General features: G+C 39.8%; 2 protein-coding genes across 5 annotated transcripts; both read right to left on the bottom strand.

Annotated features, from left to right (window-relative positions):
• Positions 1-1,176: 1,176 nt before the first annotated feature.
• Positions 1,177-8,448, bottom strand: LOC309695765 (uncharacterized protein). 3 transcript variants are annotated; one of them, XM_082516636.1, is made up of 5 exons: positions 2,638-5,132; positions 2,349-2,554; positions 2,113-2,238; positions 1,920-2,024; positions 1,177-1,804 (listed from the first exon to the last, which is right to left on the bottom strand). In XM_082516636.1, exons 1-5 carry the CDS (start codon positions 2,756-2,758, stop codon positions 1,367-1,369), a joined length of 996 nt encoding a protein of 331 aa, XP_082372762.1. In that variant the 5' UTR covers positions 2,759-5,132; the 3' UTR covers positions 1,177-1,366. The 3 variants fall into 3 exon arrangements, 1 of the variants encoding a protein (XP_082372762.1); XR_014273228.1 differs by lacking the exon at positions 2,638-5,132 and adding an exon at positions 8,262-8,448 and having other exon boundaries at positions 1,920-2,554; XR_014273229.1 differs by adding an exon at positions 8,262-8,405 and having other exon boundaries at positions 1,705-1,804; positions 1,920-4,943.
• A 5,690-nt stretch (positions 8,449-14,138) lies between these two features.
• On the bottom strand, positions 14,139-21,402 carry LOC309694835 (uncharacterized protein). Of its 2 annotated transcripts, XM_082515078.1 has the most exons (6): positions 21,185-21,368; positions 15,600-17,905; positions 15,311-15,516; positions 15,075-15,200; positions 14,882-14,986; positions 14,139-14,766 (listed from the first exon to the last, which is right to left on the bottom strand). In XM_082515078.1, the coding sequence occupies exons 2-6, from the start codon at positions 15,718-15,720 to the stop codon at positions 14,329-14,331; spliced, it is 996 nt and encodes a 331-aa protein (XP_082371204.1). In that variant the 5' UTR covers positions 15,721-17,905; positions 21,185-21,368; the 3' UTR covers positions 14,139-14,328. The 2 variants fall into 2 exon arrangements, 1 of the variants encoding a protein (XP_082371204.1); XR_014272961.1 differs by lacking the exon at positions 15,600-17,905 and having other exon boundaries at positions 14,882-15,516; positions 21,185-21,402.
• Between the last annotated feature and the right edge of the window lie 277 nt (positions 21,403-21,679).

The raw sequence follows: 21,679 nt of genomic DNA, 5'->3' as shown, positions 1-21,679 counted from the left end.
ATTGTTACTGTGTTTCTGGTTAGTGCCAAAATAAATTACTAATTTTAACATTCTAATTCTAAAGCAATCTAGGATTGCTTTAATCTATTCCACAATAACAAAACTATATGCATCCCTGTCTGCAATTATTCGGGCTTGCAGTATAAAGAAAAAAAAGTCTACTGTTATAAAAACTGGTTAAAATATAAATAGTTGATAAAAGGTTTAAAAATCATATGCTTTGGTACAAATGTATTTCATTTACAGTTAAGAGTCCAATAATTAAAAGGGTTTCATGATTTAGAGTTATTTTCTGTGCACAATAAATATGTTGGGGTGTAACCTAAGCTTATTTACCCATCTAATGTCAGTTATCTCAATATTGTATTGTCATTGGTTGTTGTGCTGACGAGCCAGTCAATGTCATTCTTTTCTGCTATGGGGGCGGGACGAGTGGTAAGTTTGTGTGAATCTGTGGGAGCGGACACAGAAGCTAAGTCCGAAGAGAGAGATGTCGTAAGGCAAACGTGGTGTGGATTTTGCATCTAAGTGTATCATTGAGGTCGACTACCCGTGGTCCTGATATTACTTATTTGTGATCTGCAAGAGGTAAATGAGACTGTGTGCCTTGACATTTGTACTGTAACTATTCGTTATAGTGGTAAAATGGCGTGATATGTGATGCTAACTAGCGGCTTGCTAATTAGCGCAGCTTACCGCATTATGTGGTGTGATGCCATGCTGTATGTTTAGCTCTGTGATTTTCAGTCAAAGCATGCTAATGCTAAATCGTTATGTGATAGCATTTGGTATTGTAGCTCAAGTGTTTTAATATGTTTAGAAGCCGATGGACGCTCTGAAAGGAGAGGGAGAGAGAGGTTTCTGCCCGGATGGACCCTGCTGTTTTCTTACCCCTGACTGTCTACACTACTGGTGAACTAACTGCCCGTTTCTGATTGCCCCACTAACAAACTCATTGTAGTGTTGATGCATGTGTGTTCTAAGGTGCAACTAGAAAAATTTGCATTTCCTGCGAAAATGCTGTGTGGATGCCTTTACGCTGAGGATGTCTGCTGAAAAAAGCTGAAAAAGTTGAAAAAAAAAACAAAAAAAATATTGCCCGAGTGGGATTCGAACCTGGCCCTTCTGGTACTCAAGGGAGGTTCTCATCTCACTGCGCCACAGTCATTCTCTCAAAGAAGAGGTGGAGAGACTGACAATTGTGCTGAAATGAGCAGAAGAGGCTTAGAATTGTGCTGATAAGAGGTGGAAAGGCTGAAAATGTTTCAGAAGAGGTGAATAAGCAGAATTTGGGCAGAAAAGAGGTGAAAACTCTGAATATTTTGCTGAAAAGAGTTCAATCAGTAAAATTTCTTCTGAAAAGAGTTCAATCAGCAGAATTTTGCTGAAAAATGTTTTTTTCTGAAAACAGCAGAAAAAACTGAAAATTTTGCTGAAAAGAGTTGAATGAGCAGAATTCTGCTGAAAAGAGTTCAATGAGCAGAATTCTGCTTTGAATCATCTTTAGATTCATCTTGTGTGGGTCTGCTATCATGTGTCCCATCCTCTTCAGATGCTGCCACCATCTGTTTTCAGAGAAGACAACAATATGTTTGGTCATTTTTGATGGATTGATTGTGGAAGCACTGAAACTGAGGATGAATTTCACATCTCTTTGTGGCACAGGACACCCAGTTTTGTTTTTCATGGCTACCTTAGGAATCCTTTTACGTTCTTGTTCTTCCTCCTCTTCTGAATAGCCTTCAGATTCATCCTGTGTGGGTTTCCAGTCATCTGTCCCATCATCTTCAGATGAGCTCACAGACTGTTATTAGAACAGAAAAATATATATTTTACTCATTTTTCATGGATGTGTGGAAACAAAACACTTACATCTTTAACTGCAGGAGAAGAAACTCTGCTGGATTTTTCCTGCCCACCTTAGGAACCCATTCCCTCGCTTCATCCTCCTCCTCCTCTTCTGGATTGTCTTCTTGTGTGAGTTTCCCCACATCTGTCCTATCATTTTTGTAAAAGACCACCATCTGATTTTAGAAAAGTAAAAGTAAAAAGGTAAAAGATTAGTAATCAGTGAAAACACTAAAAACAAGCACAAGAACATACATTACATACTTTTCTCTTGCGCAACTGGTATGTCACTTTTTGTAGATGCTCCACCCCCTTTTTCAAATCCTGTTTAGTTTCTCTTATTGTGGCTCCGGCACTACAGGCAACCTCACCCTGACCTGGGCTCACCATCTGTTTATGGTACAAATTAAATATGTTTTGTTCATGATGGAGTAAATGATTATATATGAAAGAAGTGCAACCAATCAAAACTCTTACCAAGGGAATCAGGGCACACATACCTTGTTACTGCTACACTGGAAGAGCGTTCTGTCTAAAAGCTCCTCTGTTCCTGATGACTGCTGCTCTTCCTTGTCAGATCCTTCACTGTCCTCGTCCTGCACAGATCCTCTGTCCTCTCTCCTTTTCCTTTTATTTGCTGCATATGTTGCAATTGCATTGGTGGTCAGTGCTCGGCTCTGGAGTGTGTCCTCTGCAGGGTCCTCAGCTGTGCAAAGCAATATTACTAAATATGAATAAATGTAAGTGTATAGATAAATATATGACTTCACTTTAGCTTATTTAAATAACCTTGATAAAATCTTTTGGCTGTGATGGCATCATGGCACATAAATGTTGCCACTCTGTCGTAAGATTTACGTCCCAACTGTCGCTTGGCCTGAAAGAATAATGTTTTAAAAAGAAACCACATGAATAAAACCCATGACACTTTAACCTACTTCATTGTGTGTCAAAAAATAAAAATGAAAAGTTTTCTCACATACAGCGGGGAAAATAAGTATTTGACACATCAGCATTTTTATCAGTAAGGGGATTTCCAAGTGGACTATTGACACAACATTTCCACCAGATGTTGCCATCAAGCCAAATATTGAAGTCATACAATCAAATCAGAACATATAAGTATACAAGTTAAACCATAATAAATAAAGTGAAATGACACAGGGAATAAGTATTGAACACACTTTATTCAATACTTTGTAGAAAAGCCTTTGTTGGTGATTACAGCTTCTAGACGCCTCTTGTATGGATAGACCAGTCGTCTGCATTGCTCAGGAGTGATTCTGGCCCATTCTTCCACACAAACGGTCTTTAAATCTTGAAGGTTCCTTGGGCCTCTTTTATGAACTTTAATCTTCAGTTCTCTCCATAGATTTTCTATGGGATTTAGGTCAGGTGATTGACTGGGCCATTCAAGCAACTTGATTTTCTTTCTTTGAAACCACTTCATTGTTTCCTTGGCCTTGTGTTTGGGATCATTGTCTTGCTGAAATGTCCACCCTCTTTTCATTTTTAGCTTCCTGGTAGATGGCAGCAGATTTTTATCCAGAATGTCCCGGTACATCTCTCCATTCATCCTGCCTTCAATAATATGAAGTCTGCCAGTACCCCTTGCTGAAAAGCAGCCCCAAACCATGATGCTTCCACCCCCAAACTTGACTGTTGGTATGGTGTTCTTGGGGTGGTGAGCAGTGCCATTTCTTCTCCAAACATGGTGTGTAGAATGACTGCCAAAAAGTTCAATTTTGCTTTCATCTGACCATACTATAGTCGTCCAATAATCCACAGGCTTCTCCAAATGCTGTTGCGCAAATTTTAACCGAGCCTTGACATGCTTTTTGTTCAGCAATGGAGTCTTGCGTGGTGAGCGTGCATGGATGCCATGGCGGTTCAGTGCATTGCTTATAGTTTTCTTTGAAACAACAGTACCTGCTGATGCAAGGTCTTCCTGAAGTTCTGTCCGAGTGGTTCTTGGCTCTTGGAGAACCCTCCTGATTATTCTTTGGACTCCTCGGACAGGGATCTTGCGTGGAGCACCTGATCGTGGCAGGTTTATGGTGAACTGATGCACTTTCCATTTCCGGATAATGGCCCCCACAGTGCTCACAGGAACATTCAGCATTCTGGAAATGCACCTATAACCATTCCCATCAAAATGCTTTTCAACGATAAGATTACGAAGATCTTGAGAGAGTTCTTTGCTTTTACCCATCATGAAGTCTTTCCTGTGTGCCTTCTGGGTAATGAGGAGCCTTTATAGGCCATCAATTAGGACTAAAGCAGCTGATATCAATTAGTACTGATAGGGGACAGGATTTCTCTATCAATACTGACAGATTTCAGGTGATCTCCTGGCTTTCTATGTCATTTTGCCCCTTGTTATCTCCATGTATTCAATACTTATTCCCTGTGTCATTTCACTTTATTTATTGTGGTTTAACTTGTATACTTATATGTTCTGATTTGTTTGTATGACGTCAATATTTGGCTTGATGGCAACATCTGGTGGAAATGTTGTGTCAATGGTCCACTTGGAAATCCCCTTACTGATAAAAATGCTGATGTGTCAAATACTTATTTTCCCCGCTGTAAGTGCTACAGGAGGAACGTAGCATGTTGAAGGTGGGGGCAATCCCCAGATTCATCATCTCCCAGGCTGCCTTGAAAAATACCGGTAGTCTATGAAGAACACCTCCACTAGAACTGTGGAAAAAAGTCGGTGCCTCCGAACCGCCTTCAACATACTCTCTGATATGATTGTAACGCTGCAACCAGGTATACTCATTCTTGTACAGGGGGACAGCTGCTTGCCCATGATATCTTTGAGTTTTGTGCTGTTTAACCTAATACATGAAAAGACATGTTTATTCAGCTGAATAAAAAAATGTCTATGTATACTTAGATTTATATCGTTTTAGTACATACACGGATGATGCGGGCACCCTGCTTAGCTTTTTCTGCCATTTCAACCTCCTCAGTAGTCATGTTGATGATCACTCCCTTTCGGTGACCAGTTATGGCAATAATATATCCGCCCAACAGTCCAAAAAACAATTTCAATATTGTTCTGCTCTGGGGTTGCTTCTCGAGGTCATCTGTAAAAACACAAAGAGAACACTACATGTATTAATATGCTATGCTAACACATACACTGCATTTACATGTCCAGTCCCTTGTGCAGATTATAGAGGGATTTTACAAGCACCATGTCTCAAGGACCATGCAAGCACCACAAAGTATCAAACAAATTTTCCAGACCAACCATACAAAAAACCCAGTTTCCAATTACAAAACCCTGTAATGTGTCTTAAGATAGAAGATAGAAAGAGATAAAAGTCTCACGCCCCGTGCCGCCTCTACATATAGATAACAAATGCAAATGTGTTTGAGTAGTAGAAATGGCTGTTATAATGGCTGAGTGTGTGTGTGTGTGTGTGTGTGTGTGTGTGTGTGTGTGTGTGTGTGTGTGTGTGTGCGCGCGCGCGCGTCTGTGCGTCCAAAATATAACTCTAAATATTGAATGTAAATCTGTTCCAGATACCATAACTTGTAACTTGTTTTACTGAGGGTTAGTTATGCTCAGTTTCTGGCATGTTGAAAATAAATGAAACAAAGGAAAGAAAATGTGTAAGTTAACCAGTGTAATGAATCTGAGAATACAGGGAGTGCAGAATTATTAGGCAAGTTGTATTTTTGAGGAATAATTTTATTATTGAACAACAAACATGTTCTCAATGAACCCAAAAAATTCATTAATATCAAAGCTGAATGTTTTTGGAAGTAGTTTTTAGTTTGTTTTTAGTTTTAACTATTTTAGGGGGATATCTGTGTGTGCAGGTGACTATTACTGTGCATAATTATTAGGCAACTTAACAAAAAACAAATATATACCCATTTCAATTATTTATTTTTACCAGTGACACCAATATAACATCTCCACATTCACAAATATACATTTCTGACATTCAAAAACAAAACAAAAACAAATCAGCGACCAACATAGCCACCTTTCTTTGCAAGGACACTCAAAAACCTGCCATCCATGGATTCTGTCAGTGTTTTGATCTGTTCACCATCAACATTGCGTGCAGCAGCAACCACAGCCTCCCAGACACTGTTCAGAGAGGTGTACTGTTTTCCCTCCTTGTAAATCTCACATTTGATGATGGACCACAGGTTCTCAATGGGGTTCAGATCAGGTGAACAAGGTGGCCATGTCATTAGTTTTTCTTCTTTTATACCCTTTCTTGCCAGCCACGCTGTGGAGTACTTGGACGCGTGTGATGGAGCATTGTCCTGCATGAAAATCATGTTTTTCTTGAAGGATGCAGACTTCTTCCTGTACCACTGCTTGAAGAAGGTGTCTTCCAGAAACTGGCAGTAGGACTGGGAGTTGAGCTTGACTCCATCCTCAACCCGAAAAGGCCCCTCAAGCTCATCTTTGATGATACCAGCCCAAACCAGTACTCCACCTCCACCTTGCTGGCGTCTGAGTCGGACTGGAGCTCTCTGCCCTTTACCAATCTAGCCACGGGCCCATCCATCTGGCCCATCAAGACTCACTTTCATTTCATCAGTCCATAAAACCTTAGAAAAACCAGTCTTGAGATATTTCTTGGCCCAGCCTTGACGTTTCAGCTTGTGTGTCTTGTTCAGTGGTGGTCGTCTTTCAGCCTTTCTTACCTTGGCCATGTCTCTGAGTACTGCACACCTTGCGCTTTTGGGCACTCCAGTGATGTTGCAGCTCTGAAATATGGCCAAACTGGTGGCAAGTGGCATCTTGGCAGCTGCACGCTTGACTTTTCTCAGTTCATGGGCAGTTATTTTGTGCCTTGGTTTTTCCACACGCTTCTTGCAACCCTGTTGACTATTTTGAATGAAACGCTTGATTGTTCGATGATCACGCTTCAGAAGCTTTGCAATTTTGAGACTGCTGCATCCCTCTGCAAGATATCTCACTATTCTTGACTTTTCTGAGCCTGTCAAGTCCTTCTTTTGATCCATTTTGCCAAAGGAAAGGACGTTGCCTAATAATTATGTACACCTGATATAGGGTGTTGATGTCATTAGACCACACCCCTTCTCATTACAGAGATGCACATCACCTAATATGCTTAATTGGTAGTAGGCTTTCGAGCCTATACAGCTTGGAGTAAGACAACATGCATGAAGAGGATGATGTGGACAAAATACTCATTTGCCTAATGATTCTGCACTCCCTGTAGAATAACAGTGATTCTAATAACAGGCCTCACAGAGTGTCTGACCTTGGTGTGTGTGTTTCTGTGTGTTGTGTATAATGTGACACAGTGGAGCTAATAATCTCAAAGAATATCTGACAAACAAAATGTATGTTTTCATTAAATCATAAAATAACTAGAGAAATAAATGGTAATTAACTGAGTTTTAAAGCATTCGAATTGGAAAGGGATTAAGTTACAATGGATGTTCTTGTGAAAATGTCCTAAAGACAAATCTAACTGAAGTAGAATCACATAAACTGAATGAAACATGAAGTGATTGAATATGAATTCTCTATGTTAAGAATAACAATGAAAATGTAATGAAGCATTCACAATTTTAAAAGCTACACATTGATAGATAAGGTGTGGGAAGATATGACGTCCAGTAGGAGAAGGGGGGGGGGGGGGGGTGAACAGGTGAGGTGAAGAAGAGATTTTGTGTTTTTCTTTTTTGTCTTCTGCAAGATGAGCAGCCCAAAAGATTGGATCGAAGAGGTTCACAGTTGAAAACCTGTCCAACCTGTGAATTCATTCCTTTTTGTCTGCTCATTGTTGCTGTGTTAGGCGGTTAATTTAGAAGGATTTTGATTTACATCCTTCCTCCAACCTCTCCTCACCAAAGAAAAGAACACACTTAGCATTAGCTTAGAGCATCTTAGTTAGATAAGTAGAGTTTAAGTAATCTGATTATTGTTTTGTGATTATTTTATTTTCCTTATTCTTATTTAATTAAATTTCCTGCAATTAAAGTTTAAATTGTGGACACCTTTTATGAAACAATAAAAGTAAAAGTCTTATTCTTTGTAAGTGCAAATACCTCTTACACTTTATTCTAGCCATAATAATGAAAATTATCTTTACAATCATCCCAGAAATAACAAGATCAAAATGTACAGGGCTCCATCTTAAGGCAGAGCTGCACATATTTCACTGCAATGGTGATGTGTTTTAGCTCTGGCTTCATGTGCATTACATTGACCAAGCTGCACATTATTCTTAAATTTAAACTGGACATTAGACAGAAAAGACATAAGCTCAGTTTCAGTGTGTGGGTCACTGTGATGTAAAGATCTGTAGGGGCTTTGTCTTAACCCAGATCTGAAGTCTGTATAATCCCTCTTAAGTAAAATGAACATTCAGTGTCATTGTGATCATTGCAGTGATCCATACCCAGTGCGGCAGCAATCTTCTGGGGAGCCTCATCAATGAACAAAGCATGTTTTTCTGCTTTGACAAGTCTTTCTAAAAAAAAATGTAAGCACAATACCTTAGACACTTTATTATTAACATCATGTCATTAAAGTAGGTAGAGGTATAGATGTGTATTATATACGTACTAGACTTAGATCTCCGCACATTCAGCTGGTGCACGACTACTTCACGGCCTACTTCCGATAACCATCTTGTGATTGCCTGGACATCATGTCTCTCTGACAACATTTGCACCATTGGGACGTGAGAGTTGTCCCTTCCTGTTAACACACCTTGATACAGGAAGATATTTCCAGACAAACCATTAGGCCCGAGAAGCTTTTTTACAACTGAGCCAGTCGCATCAAAGGCAACTATGGGGTGCTTTTCAATCTTGTACATCAGCATTTGAGTTTGACTCCAGTAGTGACAGAAGAACTTGTCTAATCCAATGTCCCAAATGCTTCCATTGTGAGGGGAACTGTATTTTAATGAGTGGAGAGACAGTATTGGGTTTTTATGAGCAACTTCTAGTTGATTTTGTTCATGTTTGGCTTTGCGCAGAGTTGTCAAATTTGGTAGATGGCTTGGCTCTGGATCACCAAAGTCCATCAGCTTTTCTGTCTCTGATGCTCTCCACACATGGGGCTGCAGTCTGCCTTCACAAAGTTCTTTTTTTACTTGTGCCCTCAGACTTCTGGACACGGCTCTCCTAGAAAAGCCAGTGTGCATGGATTCATCTGTGTTTGCCATTACACACTTCAGCACCATTGGGCAGTGATTTTCAGGTTCCTTTTCACATGTAATGTACAGCTGGCCACTACACTCTTTGCAAAAGCCTCTGATTTAATAAAACAAGATACAGTTCTGGGGTACACCTTGGCTCGTTTAAAAGTAATGGTGCATGTACTTGTAACCTCTTTCCAGATTCCCTGGTTTACAACATGAGTCCATGTACCTGGTTTCAAAATTGTGTATTCCCTTTTCTTGAAAGTATTCTTTTTGTATGTGACTTTATGTGGAATCATATGTATCCACTGTTCAAATGGGAGCTCCACATTGAAAGTCTTGCAGTCTTTGTTTTGAAAAGGAGAGCTGCTTTGTTCAAAATCATTATCATTGTCACTACTGTCTGTGTCAGTCAGTCTCTCTTCATCACTGTAATCCAGAGCAGCCCATACATTGTGTCTGTTTAATTTAACAAAAGTGTAAAGAGCTTTTGGTGTCATCTTTTCACCAAGTTGTTTGCATAGATTTTGCCATATGTCATCACTTGGAGTTGAAACTTTTCCATTTTTTATGACTGCTTCTTTAGAAGCACGAAGGACTTCAAATACTGCAATTTTGTCCACCACTGATTTCTTTGGCATCTGTCAAGCAAAAATTAAAAATGTGATATATTACTGCTATAATTTGATTATAACTTTAATTCTACATCTTTAAGTGGACATAAAATTACTTACTTTTATACACTGTTTTGACATAGTGAATTGAAGTGTTGATGATTGCTGTTGGTCATGGAATCTAGCTTAAAAATGCAAATAAGATAGCTAGCACATGTTTTCTTCAACTCTTGTTTTTTTTCTCTCAGAAGAAGAATGTGTATGATAGCACCCCCTGGTGATCACAAACCAAACACAGGTCGCTATGTTTGGTTTTTTTGGCAGAGTTGTACCAGTTTATCCTTAACAAGATCTAGTTCAAAATTCATTTGATCGGTATAAAAATGAATGTAGTCAATGTTCATAGCTCATCATCAAAATACTTGTAGATAAATCCGTGCACTGTTGAGATAAATCTGTGTCTGTGTCAATCCCACACATGTTTAATAGCCCACTCATTTAATAGCCTTTTGTGACCATGGCTACAGAAGTTTGACTCTTGCAAAAAATATAAATCGGCCCTTTCAGGTAACATTGACAGTTACCTAAGATTTACAGTTCTTCAGGCTGTTTGGAGCCTTTGAGTTCAGATTTGCTGAATCACTGAAGTGCACTCCTGTCCTGTGTATGTTAATTTTATACAACTTGCTCATGACAGCCCACATACAAATGACAGCACTTTTGTTAATATTACCATTTGACTTAAAAGCTACAGTTCACATATTATTAGGTTAATGTTTTAACAACCATTAGCATTTTAGCATAAACCCTGCTGGTAGCACACTAGATGGAGTAAGGTAATGTTAAGAAACATGGTAGTCAGTGATCCACAACCAGCTTATTGGCTCAAAACACCTTATCTAATTATAAACTGATACGCACCTACTGGCATGCCCCTTTAAATTTCTTCATAAATGTTATTTAATGTTATTATTACGGCAGCACGGTGGTTAGCACTGTTGCTGCACAGCAAGAAGGTCCTGAGTTCAATTCCACCATCACGCCAGGGTCTTTCTGTGTGGAGTTTGCAGGTTCTCCCCGTGTTTGCGTGGGTTCTCTCCAAAGACATGCAGCTTGTGGTGATAGGTTAATTGGTTAATCCGAATTGCCCATAGGTGTGAATGTGAGTGCGAATGGTTGTCTGTCCCTGTGTGTTGGCCCTGTGACAGACTGGCAACCTGTCCAGGATGTACCCCGCCTCTTTATCTTTAAAATAATAGCGCCACAAACAAAATTTTTTGCAGCACAAACCAGCACAAACATAGCACAAACCTGTGACATCAACTTTTGTTTGATTTGGGTGATGTGGGGGGCTGGTTGACCTTTTGACGTTTGCATTTTCATTAATATCTTTAAAACAGAGGCAGCACAAACGACAATTTTAGCAGCACAAACCAGCACAAACGTAGCACAAACTTTTGACGCCAGTTTTTTTTTGATTCCATTAATGTGGGGGGCTGGTTGACCTCTGATGACCGCTAGAAATTTTTCTTGAATATCTTTAAAATGAAAACGGCAAAAAATAAACTTTTGCAGCATGCACAAACGTAGCACAAACGTTTGATACCACTTTTGTTGGATTTGAAGAAGGTGGGGGGGCCAACTTCACTCACATGCCGATCATGCAATAACCCAGCCCTCTGTGGTAGATCTCACTGACAATGAACATAATCGGGCCGCTGATGATCTGTTGGTGGAAAACATAAATTAAGAACCATCAAACCACTTTGTAAATAATGATGGAGCTTCCATAAGTGGATATTTGGAACTGAATGACACATTACCATGGGATGGTCTGCCAAATGTAGGTGAAAGTGAAGATTCTGTTGCAGTTGTTATTATTAGTGGGGATAACAGGGTGGATATTAGTGTGGTTGAACTAAACCCTGAAACACTGTTTACAGAAAAAGAGTCTGATCCACCTCATCACACATTGTCTCTCTCACCGGGGCTGACAGGAGAGGCCAATATTCCTGACCAAGCACCCCCTGAACCACGATCTTGTCCCGTAATACTGACTGTTAGAAGAGGTCATTGTCTTACTGATTTGATCAGTGCCATTCATCCGGCATGACTTTCAGTGTGAAGAATGGCAGGCTATAGCTAGAATGTTTGTTGTAGGGTGGAAACAAGCTGGTTACTTCCCAGTGAAGCTTGCAATACCCTTTCTGGAGGAGATACAGCTCGACAACCAGTAGTTTAAAAGATTCCTTTCTTTTGTATGTCTCACAAGAAGAGCGATCTGTTCTCCTGAAGGCTTTGGATGACTTCAATTCAGTGGATACAGATGAATTGCTGGAAGTACTTGATGCACATGAGTGCAAGCAGGTCCCTACCAAGGACACACTGCTCCCTGTTTTGGCACAGATAGGACAAAAAGTACTTATTGAGGCCCCAATGTTTGTAATCAAGTGCTGGCGTCCCATTGTGGGTTCTGTAGCTGGTTTACTCCCACCAGAAGGACTGCATCATTTCATTGAAGAAAAAAAAACCAACTGTAAAAACAGTGAAGGAGCTTCTAGACTTTCCAGAGGAGATGACAGCTGCCCAGTCAACAGTTTCTCGTTACCTGAAAAGGTACATTGGAGAAATTGATTTCAATTATCTTCAGCTTTTCCTGCAGTTCTGTACAGGATCCAATCTGTTGGATAAAGCCATACTAATTGAGTTAATAGAAACTACAGATTTCCTCCACAGACCACAATCCCACACATGTGGATGTGTACTAAAGCTGCCACTTGGTTATCACAGCTATCCAGACTTTTGCAGTGAATTTTACAGCATTCTCGCAAGCTCTATGTGGGTGATGGATGTGGTGTAGGTCAGTGTTTTCCAACCTTGGTCCTCAAGGCACTCTGCCCTACACGTTTTAGGTTTTCCACCCTAACAGTTCATAAAAACACGGGTGTAGTTAACAGTAACATGAAGGAATGAATGTGAATGTTCAATAGACTGGGTGGTTAAGTTCTCTTAACAGTGCAGCCTTTTTTTTCCCCATCTGGTCAGTAAGTGCTTCCTTAGTCTCCCCCCCCCCCCCCCCCCCCCAATTAAAATAGTAAGCTAAAGGGAATGTTCAGGTTTTTTGAAGTGGAGTTACCTGTAGTAGACAGCACTTAGCACTCTGACTTTGCAGAAGCAGCAGTGAGTGTTGGGGACAATATAAGGCAACAAATTGCTTGGGGAATGAGACCACAAAATAACACCAGTTGAAAATACATATACATATTTAAATAATATTTTCAGTGCTTCACCTGGTGGGAATCCTAAACATAGAAGTGCATCTGTTCCTGCTGCACACATTGTTACTGTGTTTCTGGTTAGTGCCAAAATAAATTACTAATTTTAACATTCTAATTCTAAAGCAATCTAGGATTGCTTTAATCTATTCCACAATAACAAAACTATATGCATCCCTGTCTGCAATTATTCGGGCTTGCAGTATAAAGAAAAAAAAGTCTACTGTTATAAAAACTGGTTAAAATATAAATAGTTGATAAAAGGTTTAAAAATCATATGCTTGGGTACAAATGTATTTCATTTACAGTTAAGAGTCCAATAATTAAAAGGGTTTCATGATTTAGAGTTATTTTCTGTGCACAATAAATATGTTGGGGTGTAACCTAAGCTTATTTACCCATCTAATGTCAGTTATCTCAATATTGTATTGTCATTGGTTGTTGTGCTGACGAGCCAGTCAATGTCATTCTTTTCTGCTATGGGGGCGGGACGAGTGGTAAGTTTGTGTGAATCTGTGGGAGCGGACACAGAAGCTAAGTCCGAAGAGAGAGATGTCGTAAGGCAAACGTGGTGTGGATTTTGCATCTAAGTGTATCATTGAGGTCGACTACCCGTGGTCCTGATATTACTTATTTGTGATCTGCAAGAGGTAAATGAGACTGTGTGCCTTGACATTTGTACTGTAACTATTCGTTATAGTGGTAAAATGGCGTGATATGTGATGCTAACTAGCGGCTTGCTAATTAGCGCAGCTTACCGCATTATGTGGTGTGATGCCATGCTGTATGTTTAGCTCTGTGATTTTCAGTCAAAGCATGCTAATGCTAAATCGTTATGTGATAGCATTTGGTATTGTAGCTCAAGTGTTTTAATATGTTTAGAAGCCGATGGACGCTCTGAAAGGAGAGGGAGAGAGAGGTTTCTGCCCGGATGGACCCTGCTGTTTTCTTACCCCTGACTGTCTACACTACTGGTGAACTAACTGCCCGTTTCTGATTGCCCCACTAACAAACTCATTGTAGTGTTGATGCATGTGTGTTCTAAGGTGCAACTAGAAAAATTTGCATTTCCTGCGAAAATGCTGTGTGGATGCCTTTACGCTGAGGATGTCTGCTGAAAAAAGCTGAAAAAGTTGAAAAAAAAAACAAAAAAAATATTGCCCGAGTGGGATTCGAACCTGGCCCTTCTGGTACTCAAGGGAGGTTCTCATCTCACTGCGCCACAGTCATTCTCTCAAAGAAGAGGTGGAGAGACTGACAATTGTGCTGAAATGAGCAGAAGAGGCTTAGAATTGTGCTGATAAGAGGTGGAAAGGCTGAAAATGTTTCAGAAGAGGTGAATAAGCAGAATTTGGGCAGAAAAGAGGTGAAAACTCTGAATATTTTGCTGAAAAGAGTTCAATCAGTAAAATTTCTTCTGAAAAGAGTTCAATCAGCAGAATTTTGCTGAAAAATGTTTTTTTCTGAAAACAGCAGAAAAAACTGAAAATTTTGCTGAAAAGAGTTGAATGAGCAGAATTCTGCTGAAAAGAGTTCAATGAGCAGAATTCTGCTTTGAATCATCTTTAGATTCATCTTGTGTGGGTCTGCTATCATGTGTCCCATCCTCTTCAGATGCTGCCACCATCTGTTTTCAGAGAAGACAACAATATGTTTGGTCATTTTTGATGGATTGATTGTGGAAGCACTGAAACTGAGGATGAATTTCACATCTCTTTGTGGCACAGGACACCCAGTTTTGTTTTTCATGGCTACCTTAGGAATCCTTTTACGTTCTTGTTCTTCCTCCTCTTCTGAATAGCCTTCAGATTCATCCTGTGTGGGTTTCCAGTCATCTGTCCCATCATCTTCAGATGAGCTCACAGACTGTTATTAGAACAGAAAAATATATATTTTACTCATTTTTCATGGATGTGTGGAAACAAAACACTTACATCTTTAACTGCAGGAGAAGAAACTCTGCTGGATTTTTCCTGCCCACCTTAGGAACCCATTCCCTCGCTTCATCCTCCTCCTCCTCTTCTGGATTGTCTTCTTGTGTGAGTTTCCCCACATCTGTCCTATCATTTTTGTAAAAGACCACCATCTGATTTTAGAAAAGTAAAAGTAAAAAGGTAAAAGATTAGTAATCAGTGAAAACACTAAAAACAAGCACAAGAACATACATTACATACTTTTCTCTTGCGCAACTGGTATGTCACTTTTTGTAGATGCTCCACCCCCTTTTTCAAATCCTGTTTAGTTTCTCTTATTGTGGCTCCGGCACTACAGGCAACCTCACCCTGACCTGGGCTCACCATCTGTTTATGGTACAAATTAAATATGTTTTGTTCATGATGGAGTAAATGATTATATATGAAAGAAGTGCAACCAATCAAAACTCTTACCAAGGGAATCAGGGCACACATACCTTGTTACTGCTACACTGGAAGAGCGTTCTGTCTAAAAGCTCCTCTGTTCCTGATGACTGCTGCTCTTCCTTGTCAGATCCTTCACTGTCCTCGTCCTGCACAGATCCTCTGTCCTCTCTCCTTTTCCTTTTATTTGCTGCATATGTTGCAATTGCATTGGTGGTCAGTGCTCGGCTCTGGAGTGTGTCCTCTGCAGGGTCCTCAGCTGTGCAAAGCAATATTACTAAATATGAATAAATGTAAGTGTATAGATAAATATATGACTTCACTTTAGCTTATTTAAATAACCTTGATAAAATCTTTTGGCTGTGATGGCATCATGGCACATAAATGTTGCCACTCTGTCGTAAGATTTACGTCCCAACTGTCGCTTGGCCTGAAAGAATAATGTTTTAAAAAGAAACCACATGAATAAAACCCATGACACTTTAACCTACTTCATTGTGTGTCAAAAAATAAAAATGAAAAGTTTTCTCACATACAGCGGGGAAAATAAGTATTTGACACATCAGCATTTTTATCAGTAAGGGGATTTCCAAGTGGACTATTGACACAACATTTCCACCAGATGTTGCCATCAAGCCAAATATTGAAGTCATACAATCAAATCAGAACATATAAGTATACAAGTTAAACCATAATAAATAAAGTGAAATGACACAGGGAATAAGTATTGAACACACTTTATTCAATACTTTGTAGAAAAGCCTTTGTTGGTGATTACAGCTTCTAGACGCCTCTTGTATGGATAGACCAGTCGTCTGCATTGCTCAGGAGTGATTCTGGCCCATTCTTCCACACAAACGGTCTTTAAATCTTGAAGGTTCCTTGGGCCTCTTTTATGAACTTTAATCTTCAGTTCTCTCCATAGATTTTCTATGGGATTTAGGTCAGGTGATTGACTGGGCCATTCAAGCAACTTGATTTTCTTTCTTTGAAACCACTTCATTGTTTCCTTGGCCTTGTGTTTGGGATCATTGTCTTGCTGAAATGTCCACCCTCTTTTCATTTTTAGCTTCCTGGTAGATGGCAGCAGATTTTTATCCAGAATGTCCCGGTACATCTCTCCATTCATCCTGCCTTCAATAATATGAAGTCTGCCAGTACCCCTTGCTGAAAAGCAGCCCCAAACCATGATGCTTCCACCCCCAAACTTGACTGTTGGTATGGTGTTCTTGGGGTGGTGAGCAGTGCCATTTCTTCTCCAAACATGGTGTGTAGAATGACTGCCAAAAAGTTCAATTTTGCTTTCATCTGACCATACTATAGTCGTCCAATAATCCACAGGCTTCTCCAAATGCTGTTGCGCAAATTTTAACCGAGCCTTGACATGCTTTTTGTTCAGCAATGGAGTCTTGCGTGGTGAGCGTGCATGGATGCCATGGCGGTTCAGTGCATTGCTTATAGTTTTCTTTGAAACAACAGTACCTGCTGATGCAAGGTCTTCCTGAAGTTCTGTCCGAGTGGTTCTTGGCTCTTGGAGAACCCTCCTGATTATTCTTTGGACTCCTCGGACAGGGATCTTGCGTGGAGCACCTGATCGTGGCAGGTTTATGGTGAACTGATGCACTTTCCATTTCCGGATAATGGCCCCCACAGTGCTCACAGGAACATTCAGCATTCTGGAAATGCACCTATAACCATTCCCATCAAAATGCTTTTCAACGATAAGATTACGAAGATCTTGAGAGAGTTCTTTGCTTTTACCCATCATGAAGTCTTTCCTGTGTGCCTTCTGGGTAATGAGGAGCCTTTATAGGCCATCAATTAGGACTAAAGCAGCTGATATCAATTAGTACTGATAGGGGACAGGATTTCTCTATCAATACTGACAGATTTCAGGTGATCTCCTGGCTTTCTATGTCATTTTGCCCCTTGTTATCTCCATGTATTCAATACTTATTCCCTGTGTCATTTCACTTTATTTATTGTGGTTTAACTTGTATACTTATATGTTCTGATTTGTTTGTATGACGTCAATATTTGGCTTGATGGCAACATCTGGTGGAAATGTTGTGTCAATGGTCCACTTGGAAATCCCCTTACTGATAAAAATGCTGATGTGTCAAATACTTATTTTCCCCGCTGTAAGTGCTACAGGAGGAACGTAGCATGTTGAAGGTGGGGGCAATCCCCAGATTCATCATCTCCCAGGCTGCCTTGAAAAATACCGGTAGTCTATGAAGAACACCTCCACTAGAACTGTGGAAAAAAGTCGGTGCCTCCGAACCGCCTTCAACATACTCTCTGATATGATTGTAACGCTGCAACCAGGTATACTCATTCTTGTACAGGGGGACAGCTGCTTGCCCATGATATCTTTGAGTTTTGTGCTGTTTAACCTAATACATGAAAAGACATGTTTATTCAGCTGAATAAAAAAATGTCTATGTATACTTAGATTTATATCGTTTTAGTACATACACGGATGATGCGGGCACCCTGCTTAGCTTTTTCTGCCATTTCAACCTCCTCAGTAGTCATGTTGATGATCACTCCCTTTCGGTGACCAGTTATGGCAATAATATATCCGCCCAACAGTCCAAAAAACAATTTCAATATTGTTCTGCTCTGGGGTTGCTTCTCGAGGTCATCTGTAAAAACACAAAGAGAACACTACATGTATTAATATGCTATGCTAACACATACACTGCATTTACATGTCCAGTCCCTTGTGCAGATTATAGAGGGATTTTACAAGCACCATGTCTCAAGGACCATGCAAGCACCACAAAGTATCAAACAAATTTTCCAGACCAACCATACAAAAAACCCAGTTTCCAATTACAAAACCCTGTAATGTGTCTTAAGATAGAAGATAGAAAGAGATAAAAGTCTCACGCCCCGTGCCGCCTCTACATATAGATAACAAATGCAAATGTGTTTGAGTAGTAGAAATGGCTGTTATAATGGCTGAGTGTGTGTGTGTGTGTGTGTGTGTGTGTGTGTGCGCGTCTGTGCGTCCAAAATATAACTCTAAATATTGAATGTAAATCTGTTCCAGATACCATAACTTGTAACTTGTTTTACTGAGGGTTAGTTATGCTCAGTTTCTGGCATGTTGAAAATAAATGAAACAAAGGAAAGAAAATGTGTAAGTTAACCAGTGTAATGAATCTGAGAATACAGGGAGTGCAGAATTATTAGGCAAGTTGTATTTTTGAGGAATAATTTTATTATTGAACAACAAACATGTTCTCAATGAACCCAAAAAATTCATTAATATCAAAGCTGAATGTTTTTGGAAGTAGTTTTTAGTTTGTTTTTAGTTTTAGCTATTTTAGGGGGATATCTGTGTGTGCAGGTGACTATTACTGTGCATAATTATTAGGCAACTTAACAAAAAACAAATATATACCCATTTCAATTATTTATTTTTACCAGTGACACCAATATAACATCTCCACATTCACAAATATACATTTCTGACATTCAAAAACAAAACAAAAACAAATCAGCGACCAACATAGCCACCTTTCTTTGCAAGGACACTCAAAAACCTGCCATCCATGGATTCTGTCAGTGTTTTGATCTGTTCACCATCAACATTGCGTGCAGCAGCAACCACAGCCTCCCAGACACTGTTCAGAGAGGTGTACTGTTTTCCCTCCTTGTAAATCTCACATTTGATGATGGACCACAGGTTCTCAATGGGGTTCAGATCAGGTGAACAAGGTGGCCATGTCATTAGTTTTTCTTCTTTTATACCCTTTCTTGCCAGCCACGCTGTGGAGTACTTGGACGCGTGTGATGGAGCATTGTCCTGCATGAAAATCATGTTTTTCTTGAAGGATGCAGACTTCTTCCTGTACCACTGCTTGAAGAAGGTGTCTTCCAGAAACTGGCAGTAGGACTGGGAGTTGAGCTTGACTCCATCCTCAACCCGAAAAGGCCCCACAAGCTCATCTTTGATGATACCAGCCCAAACCAGTACTCCACCTCCACCTTGCTGGCGTCTGAGTCGGACTGGAGCTCTCTGCCCTTTACCAATCTAGCCACGGGCCCATCCATCTGGCCCATCAAGACTCACTTTCATTTCATCAGTCCATAAAACCTTAGAAAAACCAGTCTTGAGATATTTCTTGGCCCAGCCTTGACGTTTCAGCTTGTGTGTCTTGTTCAGTGGTGGTCGTCTTTCAGCCTTTCTTACCTTGGCCATGTCTCTGAGTACTGCACACCTTGCGCTTTTGGGCACTCCAGTGATGTTGCAGCTCTGAAATATGGCCAAACTGGTGGCAAGTGGCATCTTGGCAGCTGCACGCTTGACTTTTCTCAGTTCATGGGCAGTTATTTTGTGCCTTGGTTTTTCCACACGCTTCTTGCAACCCTGTTGACTATTTTGAATGAAACGCTTGATTGTTCGATGATCACGCTTCAGAAGCTTTGCAATTTTGAGACTGCTGCATCCCTCTGCAAGATATCTCACTATTCTTGACTTTTCTGAGCCTGTCAAGTCCTTCTTTTGATCCATTTTGCCAAAGGAAAGGACGTTGCCTAATAATTATGTACACCTGATATAGGGTGTTGATGTCATTAGACCACACCCCTTCTCATTACAGAGATGCACATCACCTAATATGCTTAATTGGTAGTAGGCTTTCGAGCCTATACAGCTTGGAGTAAGACAACATGCATGAAGAGGATGATGTAGACAAAATACTCATTTGCCTAATGATTCTGCACTCCCTGTAGAATAACAGTGATTCTAATAACAGGCCTCACAGAGTGTCTGACCTTGGTGTGTGTGTTTCTGTGTGTTGTGTATAATGTGACACAGTGGAGCTAATAATCTCAAAGAATATCTGACAAACAAAATGTATGTTTTCATTAAATCATAAAATAACTAGAGAAATAAATGGTAATTAACTGAGTTTTAAAGCATTCGAATTGGAAAGGGATTAAGTTACAATGGATGTTCTTGTGAAAATGTCCTAAAGACAAATCTAACTGAAGTAGAATCACATAAACTGAATGAAACATGAAGTGATTGAATATGAATTCTCTATGTTAAGAATAACAATGAAAATGTAATGAAGCATTCACAATTTTAAAAGCTACACATTGATAGATAAGGTGTGGGAAGATATGACGTCCAGTAGGAGAAGGGGGGGGGTGAACAGGTGAGGTGAAGAAGAGATTTTGTGTTTTTCTTTTTTGTCTTCTGCAAGATGAGCAGCCCAAAAGATTGGATCGAAGAGGTTCACAGTTGAAAACCTGTCCAACCTGTGAATTCATTCCTTTTTGTCTGCTCATTGTTGCTGTGTTAGGCGGTTAATTTAGAAGGATTTTGATTTACATCCTTCCTCCAACCTCTCCTCACCAAAGAAAAGAACACACTTAGCATTAGCTTAGAGCATCTTAGTTAGATAAGTAGAGTTTAAGTAATCTGATTATTGTTTTGTGATTATTTTATTTTCCTTATTCTTATTTAATTAAATTTCCTGCAATTAAAGTTTAAATTGTGGACACCTTTTATGAAACAATAAAAGTAAAAGTCTTATTCTTTGTAAGTGCAAATACCTCTTACACTTTATTCTAGCCATAATAATGAAAATTATCTTTACAATCATCCCAGAAATAACAAGATCAAAATGTACAGGGCTCCATCTTAAGGCAGAGCTGCACATATTTCACTGCAATGGTGATGTGTTTTAGCTCTGGCTTCATGTGCATTACATTGACCAAGCTGCACATTATTCTTAAATTTAAACTGGACATTAGACAGAAAAGACATAAGCTCAGTTTCAGTGTGTGGGTCACTGTGATGTAAAGATCTGTAGGGGCTTTGTCTTAACCCAGATCTGAAGTCTGTATAATCCCTCTTAAGTAAAATGAACATTCAGTGTCATTGTGATCATTGCAGTGATCCATACCCAGTGCGGCAGCAATCTTCTGGGGAGCCTCATCAATGAACAAAGCATGTTTTTCTGCTTTGACAAGTCTTTCTAAAAAAAAATGTAAGCACAATACCTTAGACACTTTATTATTAACATCATGTCATTAAAGTAGGTAGAGGTATAGATGTGTATTATATACGTACTAGACTTAGATCTCCGCACATTCAGCTGGTGCACGACTACTTCACGGCCTACTTCCGATAACCATCTTGTGATTGCCTGGACATCATGTCTCTCTGACAACATTTGCACCATTGGGACGTGAGAGTTGTCCCTTCCTGTTAACACACCTTGATACAGGAAGATATTTCCAGACAAACCATTAGGCCTGAGAAGCTTTTTTACAACTGAGCCAGTCGCATCAAAGGCAACTATGGGGTGCTTTTCAATCTTGTACATCAGCATTTGAGTTTGACTCCAGTAGTGACAGAAGAACTTGTCTAATCCAATGTCCCAAATGCTTCCATTGTG

This window comes from Aulonocara stuartgranti (genome assembly GCF_965226115.1).
Source record: "Aulonocara stuartgranti genome assembly, chromosome: 19".
Taxonomy (NCBI): Eukaryota; Metazoa; Chordata; class Actinopteri; order Cichliformes; family Cichlidae; genus Aulonocara; species Aulonocara stuartgranti.
This window is presented reverse-complemented; position numbering and strand designations above follow the sequence as displayed.

Excerpts from the sequence above, each read along its gene's own strand:
- LOC309695765 (XM_082516636.1), bottom strand. The coding sequence starts at position 2,758 with ATGTGGTTTCTTTTTAAAACATTATTCTTTCAGGCCAAGCGACAGTTG. Across the intron at positions 2,555-2,637 it reads AGCCAAAAGATTTTATCAAG|CTGAGGACCCTGCAGAGGAC; the intron begins GTTATTTAAATA and ends TGCTTTGCACAG. Across the intron at positions 1,805-1,919 it reads CGAGGGAATGGGTTCCTAAG|TCTGTGAGCTCATCTGAAGA; the intron begins GTGGGCAGGAAA and ends TTCTAATAACAG.
- LOC309694835 (XM_082515078.1), bottom strand. The coding sequence starts at position 15,720 with ATGTGGTTTCTTTTTAAAACATTATTCTTTCAGGCCAAGCGACAGTTG. Across the intron at positions 15,201-15,310 it reads TCCAGTGTAGCAGTAACAAG|ATGGTGAGCCCAGGTCAGGG; the intron begins GTATGTGTGCCC and ends TACCATAAACAG. Across the intron at positions 14,767-14,881 it reads CGAGGGAATGGGTTCCTAAG|TCTGTGAGCTCATCTGAAGA; the intron begins GTGGGCAGGAAA and ends TTCTAATAACAG.